Source organism: Phyllostomus hastatus, unplaced genomic scaffold, assembly GCF_019186645.2.
Source record: "Phyllostomus hastatus isolate PE091 unplaced genomic scaffold, TTU_PhHast_1.1 phas_scaffold_345, whole genome shotgun sequence".
Taxonomy (NCBI): Eukaryota; Metazoa; Chordata; class Mammalia; order Chiroptera; family Phyllostomidae; genus Phyllostomus; species Phyllostomus hastatus.
The window spans coordinates 16505557-16524686 of NW_025334024.1; the positions used below are offsets into that span (position 1 = coordinate 16505557).

Here is a 19130-nt window from a genome sequence, read left to right on the forward strand (position 1 = left end):
GGCCTGCAGACAGAAAGGTCACTGGTTCGATTCCCAGTCAGGGCACATGCCTGCGTTGTGGGCCAGGTCCCCAGTTGGGGGTGTGAGAGAGGCTAGTAGATGTTTCTCTCCCTCTCTTTCTTTCTCCTTTCCCTCTCTCTAAAAATAAATAAAGTCTTTAAAGCATAAAAAATAAAAGAACACAGATTATTTTAAAAAGTAAAATGTTGTTTATATTTTACAATTTAAAGATTTTTTAAATATTTTAAAAAGTCATACTCCTCCTCCACGGTTTCTTCCTCCACGGTTAGACTCATCCATCACTGGTCTTGCCTAAAATTGCAGTGTAAGCAAATAAAACAAGTTTGACAATGACTTAACAAAATTCTTTAATAAAATTTATAAAAATGAATATCAAGTTTATCAGCCTGAATTGCTTTCCTTTTCCACCCCCAAAGAAAATACAAGTTATCATCACCTAGACACATACACTCAAAACTACAGTGACAGTCTATACAGAGTTACATCAGAGTTTAAATTCCTGAAAAATCAAAACAGTTCCAAGAAGTGGTTGCAGGAATGATTTTTGTTTTCTTCAAAAAACCGTTGACAGACAGTAAAGCAACATAGATAAACTTCTTTCCAGGGGTTGTCAAAAGTTTCTTGATGACCACATTCAACCAGAAGAATATCCAAATCGAGTCCTTACCCGCCCCTCCCCTCCCCTGCCCCTTAAGAAAAACTCTGGGTTTTCTGACATGCTCCGTTTTCTTGGAATTTGGGGCAAACATGTCCGGATCAGCCAGTATTTTCTGTGGACACCAACAGAAGCAAGTGTCTGGGGATTCTGGACTTCGGGTACAAACCATGGTGGAAAGATCCTGGTAGGAAGCACACGCTGAGATTCTTTCATTTTTCCAGAATTTGCAGGGCTAGAGGCAGAGCCACCTCAACCATTCTCAGGCTCAGTTTCCTAAATTGCCGGGCTCAGTGACAATTCCTCCTGTCATCTCCAAGCCCACATTTCACGTTTTCCATCTGCTGCGACATGCCGAATCTTCTCTCTGTGGCTGCAACACTTCAGGCACTGTTTCTGAGCCTCAAAATGTTCAAATATCACTCATTTGTTTTAGTGATAAACATTCAGAGTTAAGTGGCACCTGAAAACTTATCACCTCACTTTCCGGTCAAGGCTCCGCATTTAGAACCAAAGTATCCCATAATGACATTCACATGACAATCATTCTTACTCAAAACAAGTTACATACTTGGGAGATGAGAAAAGAAAACTATACAATACCCAGTCATGACACAGCCAGACTAAGATACAGCCTCTTACCCTTAAAGGGCCCAGTAGTTTCTGACTCAGAGAACTCATGTCTGGGGCAGTGTAAATTCAGAAGTAGTGAAAATGAATATCAGAATATGAGACACCAGTGCAGTGACAGGATTAAAAAAAATGCACACAAATTAAAAATAAAAAATTTATATAGATACAAAAAAAAAATAGGGCAGTCGACCTCTCCCCTTTCTTTTAAAAAATGAAACAAAGCCCTTAAGAAAACCTGCAATTTGCAAGCTTGTAAAGAGTGATGAAAGGAAAAAAATGAGTCAATTTCTTTCTAACACACACAGATTAGATCTACAAAGTGGAAAACATAGCTACTCTAACTGCATTGCTGACCACAGTCTCTCTTCCCAGAAATTCATCAAGTGAAGGGAACTGAAAGACCAGAGCAATTCTTCTTACATTTCCCATCACATGAGTATAGGGACCCCTCTCCCCAACTGCCTCGAGTCCCCTAGTCGTCCTCGCCACCTCCGTACATATCTGCCAGCTTCTTGAAGCGATTGCCCCATTCATTCAGGTAGTCATAGTTCTGGTCTTGGTCTGACTCCGAGGAGTTCAGGGAGCTCAGACTAGCGGCTTCGGAACCACTTCCTTCATAATCAAACACGAGCAGAGAGTCGTAAGGGGGGGCAGTGGGGTCACTGTCGGCCGCCTTCAAGTTCTAAAGAAGAAGGAAAACAACAGGGTCTTTCAGTGAGAGGAACCACACACCTGCCATCTCAGGCGGGATGCCTTCCCTTGGTGCAAAGTGGACTGCACGACAACTGCAAGTGGAATGCAACCATCCTGTGGAACACCAAGAGCAATCAACACCAATAAAGCGGGTTCGTACAAACTGTAGCGGAAGATAGGCATGACATGTTGCTAAAGAAAAGGAAGTTATGGGAAAGTACATGGCATATTTCCCCACTGAACTAAAAGGGTAAATTATATGTATACAGGGGAGATGTAAGCACAGACCAATCTGGATGGACAGAGGCTAAAAACAAGGACAGTCATAACAACCCATAAAGGCTGCCCAAAAGGCCTGGAAGGATGAATGCCAAACAGTCAACAGTTAATTCTGATGAGGAGGGTCAGAGGAACTAAGGAAGAACTTACATTTTTTTCTTTATGTACTTTGTCATAATTTATATATTTAAAATAATAAGCCATATCCTTTTAGAATTTTTTTTTAAAGCTACAATCAAACATAATAATATGCAAATGAATGTAAATGGAGGAAAGAACTAGAATCCAGGTGTATCTAAAAAGGATGGTTGAAACCAGCCCTTCTGGTTCCCAGTTTTCAGACCCAGTGGCAGGAATGGATGTGGTTTGGTCACTGCCAACACTGCTGTGCTTTGTACAGTCCTCGGTGACAAGAGCTCCCACGGGAAGCTAAAGCAAAGTTGGAACACTGGCCACAGGGGGGCCACTGGACCAACAGACAGGCCAGGTCCTGAAACTTATTCCAGTAACCGAGTCAGTGATCAGGTAACAGAGTTTAAGAAAACAGATTTTGCTATGTCATCTTAATTGGTTTTGTGCTCATCCCAGCCCCACTTCTTCCTCATCTTACCCTAAACTAATCAATTAAATGTCTCATTGCCCACCTTCCCTTGCTGATAGCAGCAATCTTGTGACAGTTCTGGACACTAAGGTGTAGGATTAAACACCCTTCTTGTACAACAGTTTGCTGGTAGAAAGATTTTTGCCCTCTGCTCTGCCCTTCCTACTTTATCCTGACTGGAATACAGACCCAAGGCCTGGAAGTGTGGCAGCCATCTTGTGGTCATGAGACAATGAACATGAGAAAACGAACATACATGTTTGTAGCATGTAGCAGGAAAGTAGGAGAGGCTGCTGTTCCAGCCTCAACTGCTTACCCCAGCCTTCTACTTGCAAGAGGTAAATCTACTTCTATGAAGCTTTTGATATTTATAGCTGAATGCATTTCTGACACATACATCATGAATGGTATTTTTCTGGCCCTCAGGTAGACTTGTGATACATATTTAACATTAACAGCCATCAGTGAGACATAGGGAGAAAGAGACCCATTAGTGAAACTAAACTGCATTGACTTTGAATTTCTTTAGTTCCTAGCTCTAGTAAATCCCTTCATGATTCTTGGTTTTGCCGTGTGGACTCTGCAGATCCACTAAGGCCCGTCTGAAAGGCTATCGTTTCTAAAATTCAGATGACACCCCCACACACAACAAAACCGGGCTCATGGATCATGCAAGATGAAAATGTGGTAAAGGGAAGAATCTAGATTCTTCCTCACTTTTGACACAACTGCTCTTTTCTAAGTTTAGAGAGGAGTCGTGTCTTGGCTCTTGACTTTGCTTACTTACTTCATCAATAAAGTTTCCGATTTCATCCGGATTGGCAGGGCGGGGCCGATAGTGGGGCACGCCCAGGAGGGGAGGCGCCACGTCATTGCGGGTCACTTCCGGCCGAGCATCCAGGCCCCTGTGCAGCTGGCTCAGGTCGAAGTCCTTTGGAGAAAAAGGTAAAAGCAGAGCAAAGCGTAAACCAGAAGCAGTCACAAACCCAGGGCTCCAGGTGGTCTGTAGGTTCTAGTGCTGAACAGTGCCTTAGCTGCAGCGGGGGGATATTTAGTAGCATGTGCCAGTATCCCCTGAAATGATAGTTCTCAACCTAGGAGTCTTCAAAATAGCACAAATATAGCATAAAAGCGTTGTGAGGAACACTTGTGTGTACAGATGGAGATGGCTGTACCTTATTGACTTTTCACAGGGCAGGATTATTTGATTATTTTTCAGCAAATACTCGTTCCTTTTCCACCTGCTATCAGGCTCTGCTGGGTCCTGTGCTTCCCTTTCTAAACACTGTAGACTTTCAAAACTTCTCTGGAAAACTCCAGAGTAAGGCAAGTTAAGACCATCTCCAAATTAGGAAAAATAAAGAAAGCTCAAAGATTTAACGTCTACAGAAAGCAAAAACAAAACAAAACAAAACAAAAAAGCAAAAAAAAAAAAAACAGTTTAGCATAGCTCAAATAACTCAGGGGAAATGAAATATTAAAACAGATCAGTTGCTCCATGTCAAAGGTAATTTGAATGGAGTTTACATTCTGAGACTAGCAATGAGGACAAGTAGGTTTTGGAGTCAGGCTACCTGGTTCTAATGCTGCCTAGCTGTGTGACTTTGGGCAAGTTGCTTAACTGCTCTGTGCCTCTGCTCAGTCATCTGAGTGCAGAAAAGTAAGCGATCAATAACTGTCAGCAATGCTGTATTAATGTGATGCCCAGTGACAACGTCTGTGTTCTTGGGTAAGGCTTTAAAAATAATAGTAATACACAAAACGACACAGAACTAGTTCAAATGTCTGCCTTCTAACCATTGCTTCTTCCAAATATAGTGATTGCCTTTTACCACAGTTTAAAAGACCCACCTGGTCCTCTTCTCCACCTCCTTCTTCATCATAGTAATAAACGTTGTCCCGGGTGTCATCTTCTGGGGGCAGTAAGGGCTCTTTGACCACCCGTTTCCTCCGAACAAACAGCAGAAGCAGCAGAATCAGGACTGTAAAGGGGAAGGGACAGTGGTGAGAGGCGGAGGTCAAGAATTCTGTAAGCTGCAGCTCTCACCGGGCACCTCGGCCTCGCATCCCAGACAGACGGCTGTCACACAACCCACGGGGAGATGCGCACAGCCCTGAAGACAACAAATCCAGCACAACGGACTGGACAATGACATGCGAATTCAAGTGTGGTCTTAAATTCACCACTGGATCTTAAACCAACCAGTGGAAACGTTATGGGCAAAGGCCACGAGGCAGGAGTGTGCCTGGTGTGACTGCGGATGAGGTGTGACAACCAGCGCAGCTGCAGCAGGGTGAGTGAGGGGGATGAAACGTGGAGGCCAGAGGGGCGACCAGGACATGTGGACCACTGGCAGGACGCTGGCTTCAGTTCTGAGTGCGTCGATGCCATTGCAGTTTTGTGAGCAGAATTTGGTCAGCCTAAATGTGATTAATACGTGCATATTACTGTATCAGTTTTAGGGGCGAGGCATAGACTATTTAAAAAAATCACTTGGTATCTCTCAAGATAAAAATCGTGTAAGCAAGCTTTAAATGCCATTTTAGTCTCCAAGGTTTTCATTTGATCTTGGAATAGTTCTAAGATATATACAATTAATGCTTAATTTTTTCAAATATTAAACTATTTATTACAAGTAAAAAAATATATGTAATTCAGTGTTTTCTTTATCGATGCTTGTGCCCAAATACCAATATATGATACCCTCATGAAGCATTATTGTACTGAAACAGAAGACTACATAAACTTGGGGAGAAGATTCCTTAGAAGTACCCAACCTACCTATTCTTTCTGAAATGAAGATTCCAAAATCTTATCTAAAACTAAGCAACATAATTCCCTTGGCCATAATTCATTGAGCAGGAATACTGAGCACTTCCTTGGTGGGCCCAGGCCTGCCTCAGCACTGAGGACACAGCGCTGAAGACAGTGCAAGTGGCAGGTAGCCCCCATCCACACAGAGCTCGGAGCAAGCAAGAGCCAGAGGCGTGTCATTGCTCCTAGAAGTTTGCTTCTTATGGAGTATCACTTCAATGTCACTTAAAGGACAGTCATCGAAGCACACCAGCCCGCCCCAGCTGCACCGAAACCCCAGCACCCCCAGGGCCTGACAGCAAGCCCAGCACCGAGTAAGCAATGAAATACCGCTGGACTACATAAAGACTCTCACACCCTGGTGCCTCTCTAGAACGTTCTTTAGACACACGAGTTCTCTGATTGCCCACCAGGAATAAGAAGTTGGAAATCTGAATCCTGGCATTGCTTCTGCTGTAAATGTTGCTTCACACTTGAACAAAATGTTCTCAGCCCCTGTGTCTAGTGAAATACACCCACAGCACATTTAGGTAATGCTATTATTAAAAATGCTATCGGTATTTTAAGTATAATGACAATCTTTACTATTTACCTGCAAATATTATTTTAGTAACCACTGTCCCTGAAACAGACTGGCCCATGGAAACACAACCTGCCCAGGCAGCGAGTGGGCTGGCAGGGCTTGCGTCACCGCGCCGGGGACCACAACAGAGGAAGGCGAACCAACTAGTCCCACGGTAGCAATAAAGCCAGGAGGCTCAATTCTAAACACTCGTCTTCCTTCCAATTTTGAGAGGACACAGGCAGCAGAGGGCAGGAGCAGATGGATGTAGCAAACATTCACTGAAAGTAAAAAAATAACCCCTTCTCGAACCCATTGAGGCAGCAATGGTGGCGGCGGCGGCAGCAGCAGGCTCAATAATGCCTGTGCAGAATCTAGATTAAAAGCCCTGGCGTTGGGTCCGTTGCTCTCTCTCTAAAAATTGTCTTCGACTCCACTGGCCTCATCTCTGCCCTACGGAGTGCAATCAAGCCGTCCTCTCTCCTCTGTGTCTTCACTCCTGTTGGAACCTCCACAATGCCCCTCGGCCTGCCTGGATTCCACCAGCCCTGAAGCACAACCATCCTGTCTGCCACCAAACCTTTCTTCAGACTCAGGGAACAGCTCCCTCTTTGGACTGCAAAGCATTCATGACCTAGACCACTTCTCTAGCCTCTAATTATACACTGTCTTCAAGGGTTTTCTAATTCACTTGTCACTGCTAGATTTTTGAAACTGTAAAAGCATCCGTGTCAACCCAAGGTGGGTTCAGGTGATATCAGTATTTAAAGACTATGGCGGAAACTGCCAAATTTTCCCCACTATCCTTTTCCTCCTGCATCCTTTCAGTCACTGATACTGACCGTTTACTCCACACTCCACCCCTAACCTCTGCCAAGTTTTAATCAGGCACATGGTCACCCAGTTAAGAGTGGGAACTTCCTGTGGCTGGGAAAAGGTGCCGTGGGTGACAGTGATATACGCAGGTGTGCCTTACCCTTCCTCGATCATCCCTCCTCTAGGACGGATGTGCAGGCGGGGAGCCGACTGGCTCTGACCATGCTGATGAGGGCAGCGTCCCAAAGCCTTGCTCCCCTGAGTTGGTCCAAGGACGTGCAGTGCCCAGCATCACCCCGGAGCTGGTTAGAGATGCTGAATCTGAGGCCCCACGCCAAGTCTACTAGATCAAAATTCTCATATTATAAAGAGCCCCAGGTGATTTGTATGCTCTTGAGTTTGAGAAGCATTGCCCTGAGGGACTGGAAGAACAATAAAATAGGACTGAGCCCCCTGTTGATTTAATGCAACGGGCAGCCTTCCAGTCTCAGACCACCGACCTCTGAAACATTCAACAAGTGAGAAGACTCCCCCATTTTAGAAGTCGAAGTACACTTGTCAGCGGTACTCACTTAGCAAAGCAAGGATGCCTCCAAGAATCCCCAGAATGGCGGGAAGCTGCAACCCTGCTTCGGCGTAACCCGCGGTCCTCTTACAGCCATTGATGGCCACCCCTTCACAGTCGCACACAGACACGTCTAAGGTGGTCACCTGGTCTTTGTTCTGGTTATCTTCGAGCCTGAGGTTTATTTTGTATTCACCCAGCTCTAAGGCTTTCTTTGGCTTCAAAAGGATAGATTCGTGTTCTAGAGGAAGCAACAAAAACAGATGATGGAACCAGGAGAAAAGAAAGTTTACTGTAGAATAAGATTATTAAGGAACTAAAATATTCCAAAACAGCAAAGAAAGCAGAGCTGCTTAGATTGCAGATTACCCTGAGCAGTATGTTGCAAAGTCAACCAGCAAAGGAAAGAGAACTTTGGTGGAATGCCTCAAATGTAGAAAGGACAAGAAAACAGGCATCAGATGAAAGGGAATTTCAGAAAGGGAGGTGGGGGCAGGGGGAGCATGAGAGTCAGAGCGAAGTTTCCGCAATGAGCCTCCAGTTCCCACCTGGGTCGTTGTACTCGAAGGTCCAGTTGACACTCGCCCCGTGTATTAGTTCCGCTGTGAAAGGAGATGTGTTGGGGGGAAGATCGGGATCCACGATGTTGATAACACGAGGCTGTGGGTCCTTGTAGCAGAACTCCACACTCCGAGGTTCCGGGACAGGGGCGTTGTCATTCACATCGGAGAGGACCAGGAGAAGGGTTCCCGTCCCAGTAGCAAGCGGAGAACCTAAGAGGACATGCAGAGGATGTGCCACGGCTCAGGAACTTTGACAAGTCCCGCTGCCTCCCACCACACCGAGCCCAGAGCTCGTCCTGGCTCTTCGGGGCCACGCGCCCACAGAGCATCCTGGCCTGCTGGTCTCAGGGCATCTCCACTCCCATGTGAGCAGGCCTCTGACACGCTTATTCCCCATTTTGATAATAGTTATTCATGTCATTCCTCATACCAAGAACACCCCCTTCCCCTTCTTCACCTATCTTCATTCACCCATCCATGTTCCACCACTCCCAGAAGTCCTCATGGTCCCCCCCACCAGCTCTCCCTTTTCTGAACGTCTATGGCTTTAAGGTCATTGTCAAAGGGTCGAGCCTTTTAAAATAGCTACAAGTTGATTTCAAAATAGATTTACAAGTTCATACACACTTCTGTTTGCATTTCTTCTACATCCTGATGGAGCAACTAGCATATGGTAGCAGAAAATGTAGCTACTCAGGAAATCATTATCGATATTAGTGTATTGTAGAGAGAACAAAACAAAACAAAACAAAACAAAACAAAGAACAAAACCCAGGGGGCTATAACCCAAACCTGTAAATGGCTATACCTGGGAGGCAAGACTATAGTGATTATTTTTCCTTTTTATCTATTTGGGGGGAAGAGCTAAAAAAGAACACATAGCATAAAATTTACCGTCTTTTTAAGTGCACAGATCAATAGTGTTAGTATGCGCATACTGTTGAGAAACAGCTCTCCACAACTTTTCCAACTTGTAAAACCGAAGCTCTTTATCCACTAAACAACTCCCCATCCTCCCCTCCAGTTCCTGGCAACTGCCACTCTACTCTGTTTCTGTGAATTTGACTTTACTGCCTCATGTTAGTGGACTCAGACAGTATTTGTCCTTGTGTGACTGGCTTATTTCAATTAGCATATAACATCCTCACTGCCCATCCATGTTGCAACATGTGACAGATTTCCTCCCTTTTTAAGGCTGAGTAATATTCCATTGTGTGTGTATGCACCACACTTGTTTATCCATTCATCTGTGGATGATTTTTTTACTTTATCATGTGGATTGTTTTTAACAATGAGCAGGTATCACTTAAAATTTTTAATAATAAAAAAAAAGACAACAGCACTTTTTTTAATGAGCTGATAGACTTCCTGATGAAACTTCCTTCTCCTTTTAGACCTACACTGAGAACTGTTGAGTCGAGCACAAAATTAAGGAATAATTCAGAATGACCACACCTTAGCCACTATTACTTCAGGGGTCAGCAAAGTATGGCTTTCTGGCCAAACTAGGAAAACAGCTATGCTCATTCTTTCAAAGACTGTCTATGACACTTCTAGACTACACTGGCAGCCAAGACTACATGGACCACAGAGACCACACTGTTTGATCCTTGGCACTCTGGAGAAAGGTTGCTGGCCCTTGCTTTACACGCAGCCCCTTCGGCTTGCCGCAGGCCAGTGTGGAGGCAGCTGCAGCAATGGGCTAGCTGTCCCTCTACGCGGAAGCTCTTTGCGAACAGAGTCCCGTCGTGGCCTTACTTGCCTTTCCCTCAGCTTTCCAGATTGTCAGGTCTGGAATGACCACCTCGGGAGGTTGAGGAATGAGAAAATGGAAGAGAATTCAATCACAGAAACTGCTAGCAGGTTTTTTTTAAACAGGGATTCTGCTTCTGAGTATCTGTTTGAGGGAAACAGTTGCACGCGGAGACATGTACAAGGATGTTTACTTTATCACTCACATAAATAGCGAAGAACTGAAAACAACCCCAGCGGTCTTTTAATGAGCAAATGATTAAATTATACTGTGTCCAGATAACGGCATTTTACTGAAAAGAGGTACAGGCACACCTTGTTTTGTTGTGCGTTGCTTTTATTTATTTTATGCTGCAATTTTTTCCATAGGGAAGGCAAGACCCTCCACTGGCAAAAAGATTACAAGTCGCTATATTGTGGAGGTCTAGCACTGAACCCACAGTAGCTCTGACGCATGCCTGCAGATTAGTTAGGTGCCCTGATACAGCCCTGTGTCTTAAAAACATATATTCAAGACACATGGACAGTCCTCAATGTGCATGTTCTATGTAACAGGCACTTTTTACATAAATTAACTCATTTGAATTCTGACAGGATATTACCATTTTGTCAGATAAAGGAATGGACATAAAAATTTGGCAATAAGTCCAAGGTCACATAGGCAATTCAGCTTTGGTCCTAGGAGCTAACTAACTCAAGCAGTCTGCCTGCCGGAAGAAGTGGGGTTCAGGTATAGAGGGAATGGTGAAAAGGGACTTCTGCTTGACCCAAATTATTTGCATTTTTGACAAAGAGAATGCTTTTGTTTAAGAATATAAGAAAAAGAAGGAACTCATCATGCCTCCAAAAGAAGGGGTGGGGGCAGGGAAGCAAGCTAGGTGAGGCAGCAGAGGCCAGAGGGGAAGGGTGTCCTTACCATTGTCCGTAGCTATAATGAGGGCCGTGTACGTGCTATTTTTCACATGCTCAATGTCCTCTCTGTCCATCTCAGCCCGAGTGGAAATGGCACCAGTGTCCGGATTAATCTCCAGCCAGTTGGCAGTGTCCCTCCAAATCCGATACCTGAAAAGGCACGAGCTCTGGCTTAGAGAGGGAACAGCAATCCGCAGGTAGCGGATGGATTCTAAAGTTCCTCTTTGCTGAAGTTCCTCTAAAGATCAGTTTCAACTTCTTTCATTTTTGAGTTCCACATTAAAAAAAAAAATCACGCCTATATAAAAGTTGCCAGGAAAATATGTTGACCATTCACGTGCCCTTCACCTAGATCTACCCATTGTTAATATTTCACGATATACAAAAGCTGACATGCATATACATAATGTCTTGTTTTGCTGAACCATGAGAATAAGTTGCAGATGTGATTTTCCTTGACTCATAAATACTTCAATATGCTATCTGCAAAGAATAGAAGTATTCTCTAATATAATCAACAATTAGATTTCCAATTTCAGAAAATATAACCTTGACAAGATATTATTAATAAATACATGGTGCATATTCAAGTTGTCAGTTTCTGTAAAATTGCCCTACACAGCAGCACCTCTGCCCTGAGTCAGGACCCCATCCAGGGTCATGCATATGGCACTCAGGTGCCATGTTTCTTTGGTTTCCACTCATTTTGGGACCATTCCTTAGCTTGTCTTTCCTTTCTTAAAACTAACATCTTGGAAGTATGCAGGTCGGTTGTTTCATAGAAAGCCTCCTCCGTTTGGATTTGTCTGATTATTCCCCCATAATTAAATTTAGTGAAGCATTCACGGGGCAGAAGCAAGAACACCACACAGGTGATGTTATGTCCTTCTTGTTGCGTCTCGTTAGGAGACACGTGGCGTCTGCTTGCTCTTTTAATTGAGGCTCCCTTCGATCACTTGGATGAAGGAGGGGCCCCCAGGCTTCCTCACAGTAAAGGCACTGTTTTCCTCTTTATAGTTAATCTATAATCTGAAGGGACACCATTGAGAATGTCCTGTTGGCAAACTAACTTTCATCCCATAGAGTTAGCATCTATGGATGAATCACGTCAGAGTTACTGTGATTCTTATGTATTTTTAAAAGCAAGCTCTTAGCCCTGGCTGGCGTAGGTCAGTGGATTAAGCACGGGCTGGGAACTAAAGTGTCCCAGGTTCGATTCCCAGCCAGGGTACATTCCTGGGTTGCAGGCCATAACCCTCAGCAACCGCACGTTGATGTCTCTGCACGTTGATGTCTCTCTCTGTCTCTCTGTCTCTCTCCCCCCCCCACTCCCTTCCCTCCCTAAAAATGGATGAATAAAATCTTAAAAATAAAATAAAATAAAATAAAAGCAAGCTCTTTCAGAACAGCTCCCCAAAGGGTGCAGGAGTTCTCAGAGGGCAGTGCCATTCAACACGGGTACCATTAGCATTTGGAGGTTTGGGTGACACAGTAACCTGGGGATGGGCTGCTGCATGGGCATTTAATGGTAGGTGTGAGGGAGGCTAAAGCTCCCTATGGTCTTGAAGAGCAAAAGTCAAGTTTTATTCAAAATGCCAAGAGAGTCCTTTCCACCATCTTTCTGTGCTGCCAAAATGGTGTGCGTGAATGAATGCCTTAGCTGCTGCCAAAAAGAGATGCAAATGCCAGGTTCTTCCTAGGCCACACCCCAACGTCATTGTCTGCTTTCTAACACTGTCAGTTTGGTCTCGCTGTACTGACAACCCCAGTGGGCCTCTCGGACCAGGAAGAAGCAAGATGAAAGCACACAGGAGGAAAAATCTGGGATTCTTTTTCTAGGGACATAATACATACATGCAAATAAAATGATGCAATAGACCAAAAAAGAAAGAAAGAAAAAGAAAAGCCAAGAGGATCCTGTTACGCAACACATTATTCGGACTATCAGAAACTCCATCAGAAGAAACAACAGCATGAAAGTCAGAGCTCTGCTGCTCAGTTACTTACTCGGGTCATGGAAAGGCTCAGAAAGAGAAGCAAAGAAACCTAAGGAGGTAAGTGCACCCGTGGGTGCATCCTCACTTCCTTAGAAGTGCAAAGCAATGAATTTCACAGAGTGGTCTTTATCCAGGGGGAAGGGCCTCTACACACACTATTAAGACTTGGTTCCTAAACTTGACCAAGAGAGGCTTTGAACTACCTATTTCACTGCTGCAAGCTAAGATATCAAGCCAGGCGGGAAGCCGTATAATCTGGGGCTTTATCACTGAACATATACACTACAATACTGCCTTTGGTTCTTTACTCTCCTTTTGATCTTTGATTAGAAACCCATCTTACCAGCTTTTATATTTGGACCACCTAGAAGAATCCCTGGATTACGAGTAGTACATTGACTGCATGTATAAATTAACAGTATTTTAAAGCAAATCTCAAACATTAGAAGATTTCTTTTGTAAATACTTCAGCATATATCTTATATAGGTAAAAGTTTTTTAAAATACATAATCACAAGTGCCCCTAACACACCCAACAAAAACAATAATAATTAATGTCACCTAATGCCAAGTTTATGTTCAAATTTCTCTAATTGCCTCAAGGGTACTTTTTTAAATTTTATTTATTAACTTTTAGAGAGAAGGAAAGGGAAGGAAAAAGAGAGGGAAAGGAAAAACATCACTGTGTATGAGATACATCGATCAGTTGCTTCTCACATGACCCCAACCGGGAACCTGGCCCGCAACCCAAGCATGTGACCTGACTGGGAACCGAACAAGCAACCTTTTGGTTCACAGGCCGGTGCTCAATCCACTGAGCCACACCAGCGAGGACTCGAGGGTATCTTTTATAGTTGGAGTGTTGAATCTGTATTCAAGCACGGTGTACACATTACAATTGGTTGATTAGTCTCAATACTCTTTACAGTGGTCATCCTCACCCTTTTGCCACTTATTTGTTGAAGAAATGTCATTTGTCACACAATTCCCACATTCTCAATCTGGCTGTCTGCTTCCTCACGGCACTTAACTTGTTTCTTCATTCCCTGTAAATCTTCAAAGTCAGATCCTAAGACTTGATTAGATTCTGTTTCAACTTTTGTTTTCTCCGAAAAGATTTCTTTAGTGGCACTGTACACATGCTACTGAATCCCATCAAGTGGCACATCAAGTTGAGTAGTCCCTGCTTTTTCAGTACATGTTAAAATTAATCAGAAGGTCTGGGTGTTATGTGCCTGGTTCCTCCATTTTAAAACTCCTCATCGTCCTTGACCCAGTGATGCCCACAGCCATGAACATCAGTAACGGGACCCTCTACACGGCTCATCCTGTGTAGCGCATGCAGGGTTAAAGGTATTTATGAGCCCTTTCATTCAGGGAAGAATTAACACTTCCAGAATAACCTCAGATGTTGATGTCACACAAATTCTTTTTTGTGCGTCTGTTTTAAGTTTTGTAAGTCACAGGCACTGAAGCCAAAGCATAAACACCGTCCACAATAAGAACACACTCAATTACCAAGCATGACTCTACTCTGGATTTGCGTAACCTTGTTATAAACAGTCCAGAGCATTCTGACCAATTCCTCTAAAGTAGATATTAACGAGCAGGAATCTCTCTCCCTGAGAAGAAGTTAGCACAACCGAGGAAGGCCTCTACTGCCCCTGGAAACCACACTGTTACTAACGAGACACACGTGCCATGTTTGGGCTTGGGCTCTAACATTTTTTCCAAGTCAAACCCAGCTCTCAAAAGTCTAAGGACATTGTTGTCGTTAGCTTTATATGTGTTTCCAGCATCCGTGGCTGTAGTTTACACTATAGAGGTGCCTTCAAGTTTAAAGAGAGCAACAAACTACTTATAAACAACACCATGTCTGTAAATTACAACCACATGCCTACTATACTACGTGAGCCCAAAGAGAGGAAGCACAGTAAACCTAGAATGGCTGGCTATGGAGGGAATGGAAAAGGTGTGGGGAATGGGGATAAAAAGAAAAAAAAAATTAAAGGCCAATTAAGAGAAGTGTCTTGCATAGACCAATGATAATAAAATATTATAAACTAAATATTTTATATACACACACCCAGTTGCTGCAAGTCCATTGAAAAATCCGCACTTACGTTATCTTCTGCTCCATGAATTTGTCTGGCTCTTGGGCAGTGTAGGATGTGATTTCCTGCCCCACTGGGAAGTCTTCAGACACCTCCACTCTCTTTTGGGGTGGTATGAAAATGGGAGCTTCATTCATATCCATCACGTCCACAGTGACAGTGGCCGTGGACGTGGGCAGCGCGACATCAAAGGGGGCCGCGTTCTTCACGGCTACATAGAGAATGTACTGCTGCTTGGCCTCAAAATCCAAGCCCTAAAGAGCAGAAAAATGAGTTTAAAGAATGTTTAGGTCAATATAAAAAAAATGTGAAATCCTTAATTATTATTGCTCTTGTGAACAATGGATCAACGATCCTCCAACCTGGCTGCACTGAAGCTGAGAACCCCAGAAGAACATGAACTCATGAAGCCTGCAAGAGTGAGCTTCAGCTAACAAACACCGGCACACGGAGACCAGTCAGAATGTTCATATCCTGTATGACAAGCTGTCCACGTGACAGCACATGGACAGAAGATCCTGCTTGTCCCCCTCACCAACCCAGGGAGTTTGGAATCAGCTAGCCACCAGGTCAAACCCCAGCTGGGCCATTTCCTAGCTGTGTGATCTGGGCGACGTACCCTGAGGGTCTGTTTCTACACCCAAGTAAGTAGGAAAAGGAGCTAGCTCACAGAGGTGCTGTAAAGAGTAAACTGGGGGTTTTTATGAAAGCCTTATGCAGTAGGAACTCAAGTTACTAGGTTCTTTTTATAGTTGACAGATAGAATAATAACAAAAACTGGTGACATCGATGTTCAGTGGGAGATAAGATTATGTACTAAGTAACTCGGAAATGAAGGGTCCTCTCACTTGCTTGAGAGGAAGCCCAAGTTGTGGGGCTGATCCAGAGATCTGTCAACTCTCTAACGTTGACAACGACAACAACAACCACTCAACTTCTTAGCTTTCAAGTCATCTTTTTAAAAAATTGATTTTGGAGAGACAGAAACATCAATTTGTTGTTCCACTCATTTATGCACTCATTGGTTGATTTTCTTTAGGATTTATTTATTTATTTTTAGGCAGAGGGGGAAGAAGGGAGAAAGAGGAGAGAAACATCAATGTGTGGATGCCTCTCACGGCGATCTCCCTGGAGACCTGGCCCACAACCCAGGCATTTGCCCTAACTGGGAATTGAACCGGCGACCCTTTGGTTGATAGTCAGGCGCTCAATTCACTGAACCACACCAGCCAGGGCCACGGTTTGATTCTTAAATGTGCCCTGACTGGGATTGAACCTGCAACCTTGGTGTATCAGGACAACATTCTAAACAACTAGAATGAGCAACCCAACCAAGGCTCTAAGACATCATTCAAACACAGTCATATCAGGCCCATTTGTAAAATAAATCCAGCAAAATAGCAGAGACCAGCAAACCATTTTTGCTCTCATTTGTAAAACAGATATGAGCTGTAGGCAAATGTTTCACAGAAAGAACCTATTAAAATAGATGGTACTTCCTTTTCAATTTTCGGATGCTGGTCCTGACTTCTCATAGGAGCCTGAAGTGTCACCGCAAACCCCAAATGGTCCACAGAACCTGGGGGACCTGGCCACCCCTGCCCCACCATAGCTATGCTAATCTACCCAGAGGACACCGGGACAAGGGAGTGGGCAGCTGTTGACAGCTGGGCTGTCAGTTTCTGCCTCGTGCCAGGCACCCTACAAACCTTCGCCGTTTTCAAAATGCCATCGTTGGTTACTGGGTCTGTGATGACAACAAACTGTTCCTCCTCGTCATTTAATACAGTGTACACGGCCTCCCATGCCGGGGTATTGGGGACATCAGCATCGGTTACTTTGAGCGTAGTGATCACGACACCAGCCTCGTTCTCGGGGACCTGCCCCTGGTACTGCAGAGCAGAGGAGAAGATGGGTCACATACGACATCCTGAGACACGATAATGAAACTAGGTCTCAGAGGGCTAAGGGAATGCTTTCGGAGCCCAGGTTAGAGGAGAAGAGTCTCGGAGGAAGTGGTCCCTCGAGAGCAGGGCCCGTACTTCCTGTCCATGGATCGGCGAGCTCTCAGGGGCACCCTCCTTCACGAGTCCCTGAACTGGCTGTGCGAAGCCCTGGCTATCCAAGCCCCTCAGCTCACTTTGGCCCAGTTACTGACGGAGTTAAAAAAATTCTGAAATTCTTAGCTCAGTTTACAAGGTCCTGCAGGGCCCAACCTCATTTGGTCCTACACTGTTTTTACAGTTCTTGCTATGCATCAAACTTAATTCAATGCGTTTTGCGTATGCTGGTCCCTCTGCCTCAACACTCTTCTACCCTCCCCATCTCACATTTGTCAACATCCTCAAGTCTTACTGCAAATGTTCCTCACTGTCACAATGCCCAGCTTAAGGTGGTGGACACTGCTAATGGCCTACTTACTGAATGTCCACTCTCCCCTTCTTCACTCACTGTACTGCTGGTGGCCGCAATGTTCCCAAATAAGACACTGTGTGTCCAGTCTTCCTTGGCTGACCACAGTTCTTAATGAGGTGTAAACAGAATTTGTAGGATGGGTCTTTCCAGAAACAAGCGGACTTCACTTAGCAACACCTTTTGCACTCCTTGCCCTTGCCTCCTTCCTGAACGGAGCGCACATGCGGCTCAGTTCCAGCAGCCACCCTGAGCCACAAGGTGGCGCCGAGGATGGAAGCCATGCACCAAGGTTGGTGGGACAGCAAGAGGGTGGAGGCTTGGTCTCTGACAGAGCAGACTACCCACCTCTGGGTGTTCTGTGACGTATGGGAAAAAGCCAACCTTTCTGCAGAAACTGCAGGAGTCTACACTCTGTTGCTAACCATTGAGCTGGTTTCTAACAAACACAATAAGGTTTAAGGTTCTTTTACATGACTTAGCCCCTTCTCCTGGACTGCATTTAATTGGGTACAATAATTCATTTACGTTGTCTAATATCTCCATAGCTAGACTATAAACTCCATGAGAATGGCATCTCTGTCTGCTTTGTTTGGGATAATATCTCCAGTGTCTAATACAGGGTCTAATCAGGAAAATATTTAGGCACCAGACAGGGACAACTGCCACCCCAATCTGCTTACTTTTTTAAAAAACACGATTTTATTTATTTATTTTTTAGAGAGGGGAAGGGAGAGAAAGAGGGAGACAAACATCAACATGTGGTTGCCTCTCGAGCGCCCCCTACTGGGGACCTGGCCTGCAACCCAGGCATGTGCCCTGACTGGGAAACCAACCGGTGACCCTTTGGTTCACAGTCTGGCACTCAGTCTACTGAGCCACACCAGCCAGGGCCCAATCTGCTTACTTCTTAGTTTAAAGTTCACTAGTCTGGGGCAAGTTTTCAAAGACTTCACTCAGGAGCAGTTATAAAGCGACAAAGGACCTTTCCTGGGAAACCATCCAAGGAAGTGCAGAAATTACCGTGCGTGGGTCGAAGATAGGAGGGTTGTCATTGATGTCAGTGACCGTGATCACAGCTTTTGCAGTTGTGCTTAAGCCTTCACCTTGAAGGTCAGCAGCTTGAACCACTAGGGTATACGTCGTAATATTCTGTAGAGATTGAACACACCCGAGTTAGGACCAACAGCCATATCAGCCCAGCCCTAGGACCAACAGCCACATCAGCCCAGCCCATAGCACGGAAACAAAGTTGATCATCTGCTTAAATGCCGGTCCACCAGCCTGTCTGCCAGACGTTTAGCTGCAAAGCTCAGATCACGACTGTCCAAGGGGTAGCTGGCCTCAGCAGAGCCCTGCGCTGTCCATGGGCCTAACTAATGTGCATTTGCCTGCAACCACCTCTGGATCTCTCCCCCTCTGACCTCACGGTCCAGGCCAGTGGTGAGCACGCTGATGACTCCTGTGTCCTTGTTGATGGTGAACATTTGGTAAGGCTGAGAAGGCTCTTGGCTGAGGATGCTGTAACCAATGGCGGCGTTGTAGGTGTTCACTTCGTCGTCTGCGTCTGTGGCCGTGACCTGCATCACAGAGGTTCCTGGAAGCATCGAAGGAGAGGAAGATTTAGTCAAGCTATGCATGCCTCAGGAGCTGGTCAATACTGCTCCATTCAGATGTGTCCAGAGAATGAAAGGCAGGACCCTGGGACAATACCATGTCACTGCACTTCTGATGGCTTAT

General features: G+C 44.8%; 1 protein-coding gene across 1 annotated transcript in view; it reads right to left on the reverse strand.

Moving 5' to 3' along the window:
• Positions 1-350: 350 nt before the first annotated feature.
• CDH1 (cadherin 1) overlaps positions 351-19130 on the reverse strand; it is a 74773-nt gene continuing 55993 nt past the window's right edge. The window contains exons 7-16 of the mRNA XM_045818754.1: positions 18815-18987; positions 18414-18542; positions 16688-16870; positions 14988-15232; positions 10872-11017; positions 8189-8413; positions 7648-7881; positions 4734-4864; positions 3670-3813; positions 351-1991 (exon numbers count right to left, since the gene is read on the reverse strand). Of these exons, the coding sequence (XP_045674710.1) occupies positions 1782-1991; positions 3670-3813; positions 4734-4864; positions 7648-7881; positions 8189-8413; positions 10872-11017; positions 14988-15232; positions 16688-16870; positions 18414-18542; positions 18815-18987 (1820 nt within the window). The 3' untranslated portion in view covers positions 351-1781. The remainder of the gene's footprint in view (positions 1992-3669; positions 3814-4733; positions 4865-7647; positions 7882-8188; positions 8414-10871; positions 11018-14987; positions 15233-16687; positions 16871-18413; positions 18543-18814; positions 18988-19130) is intronic.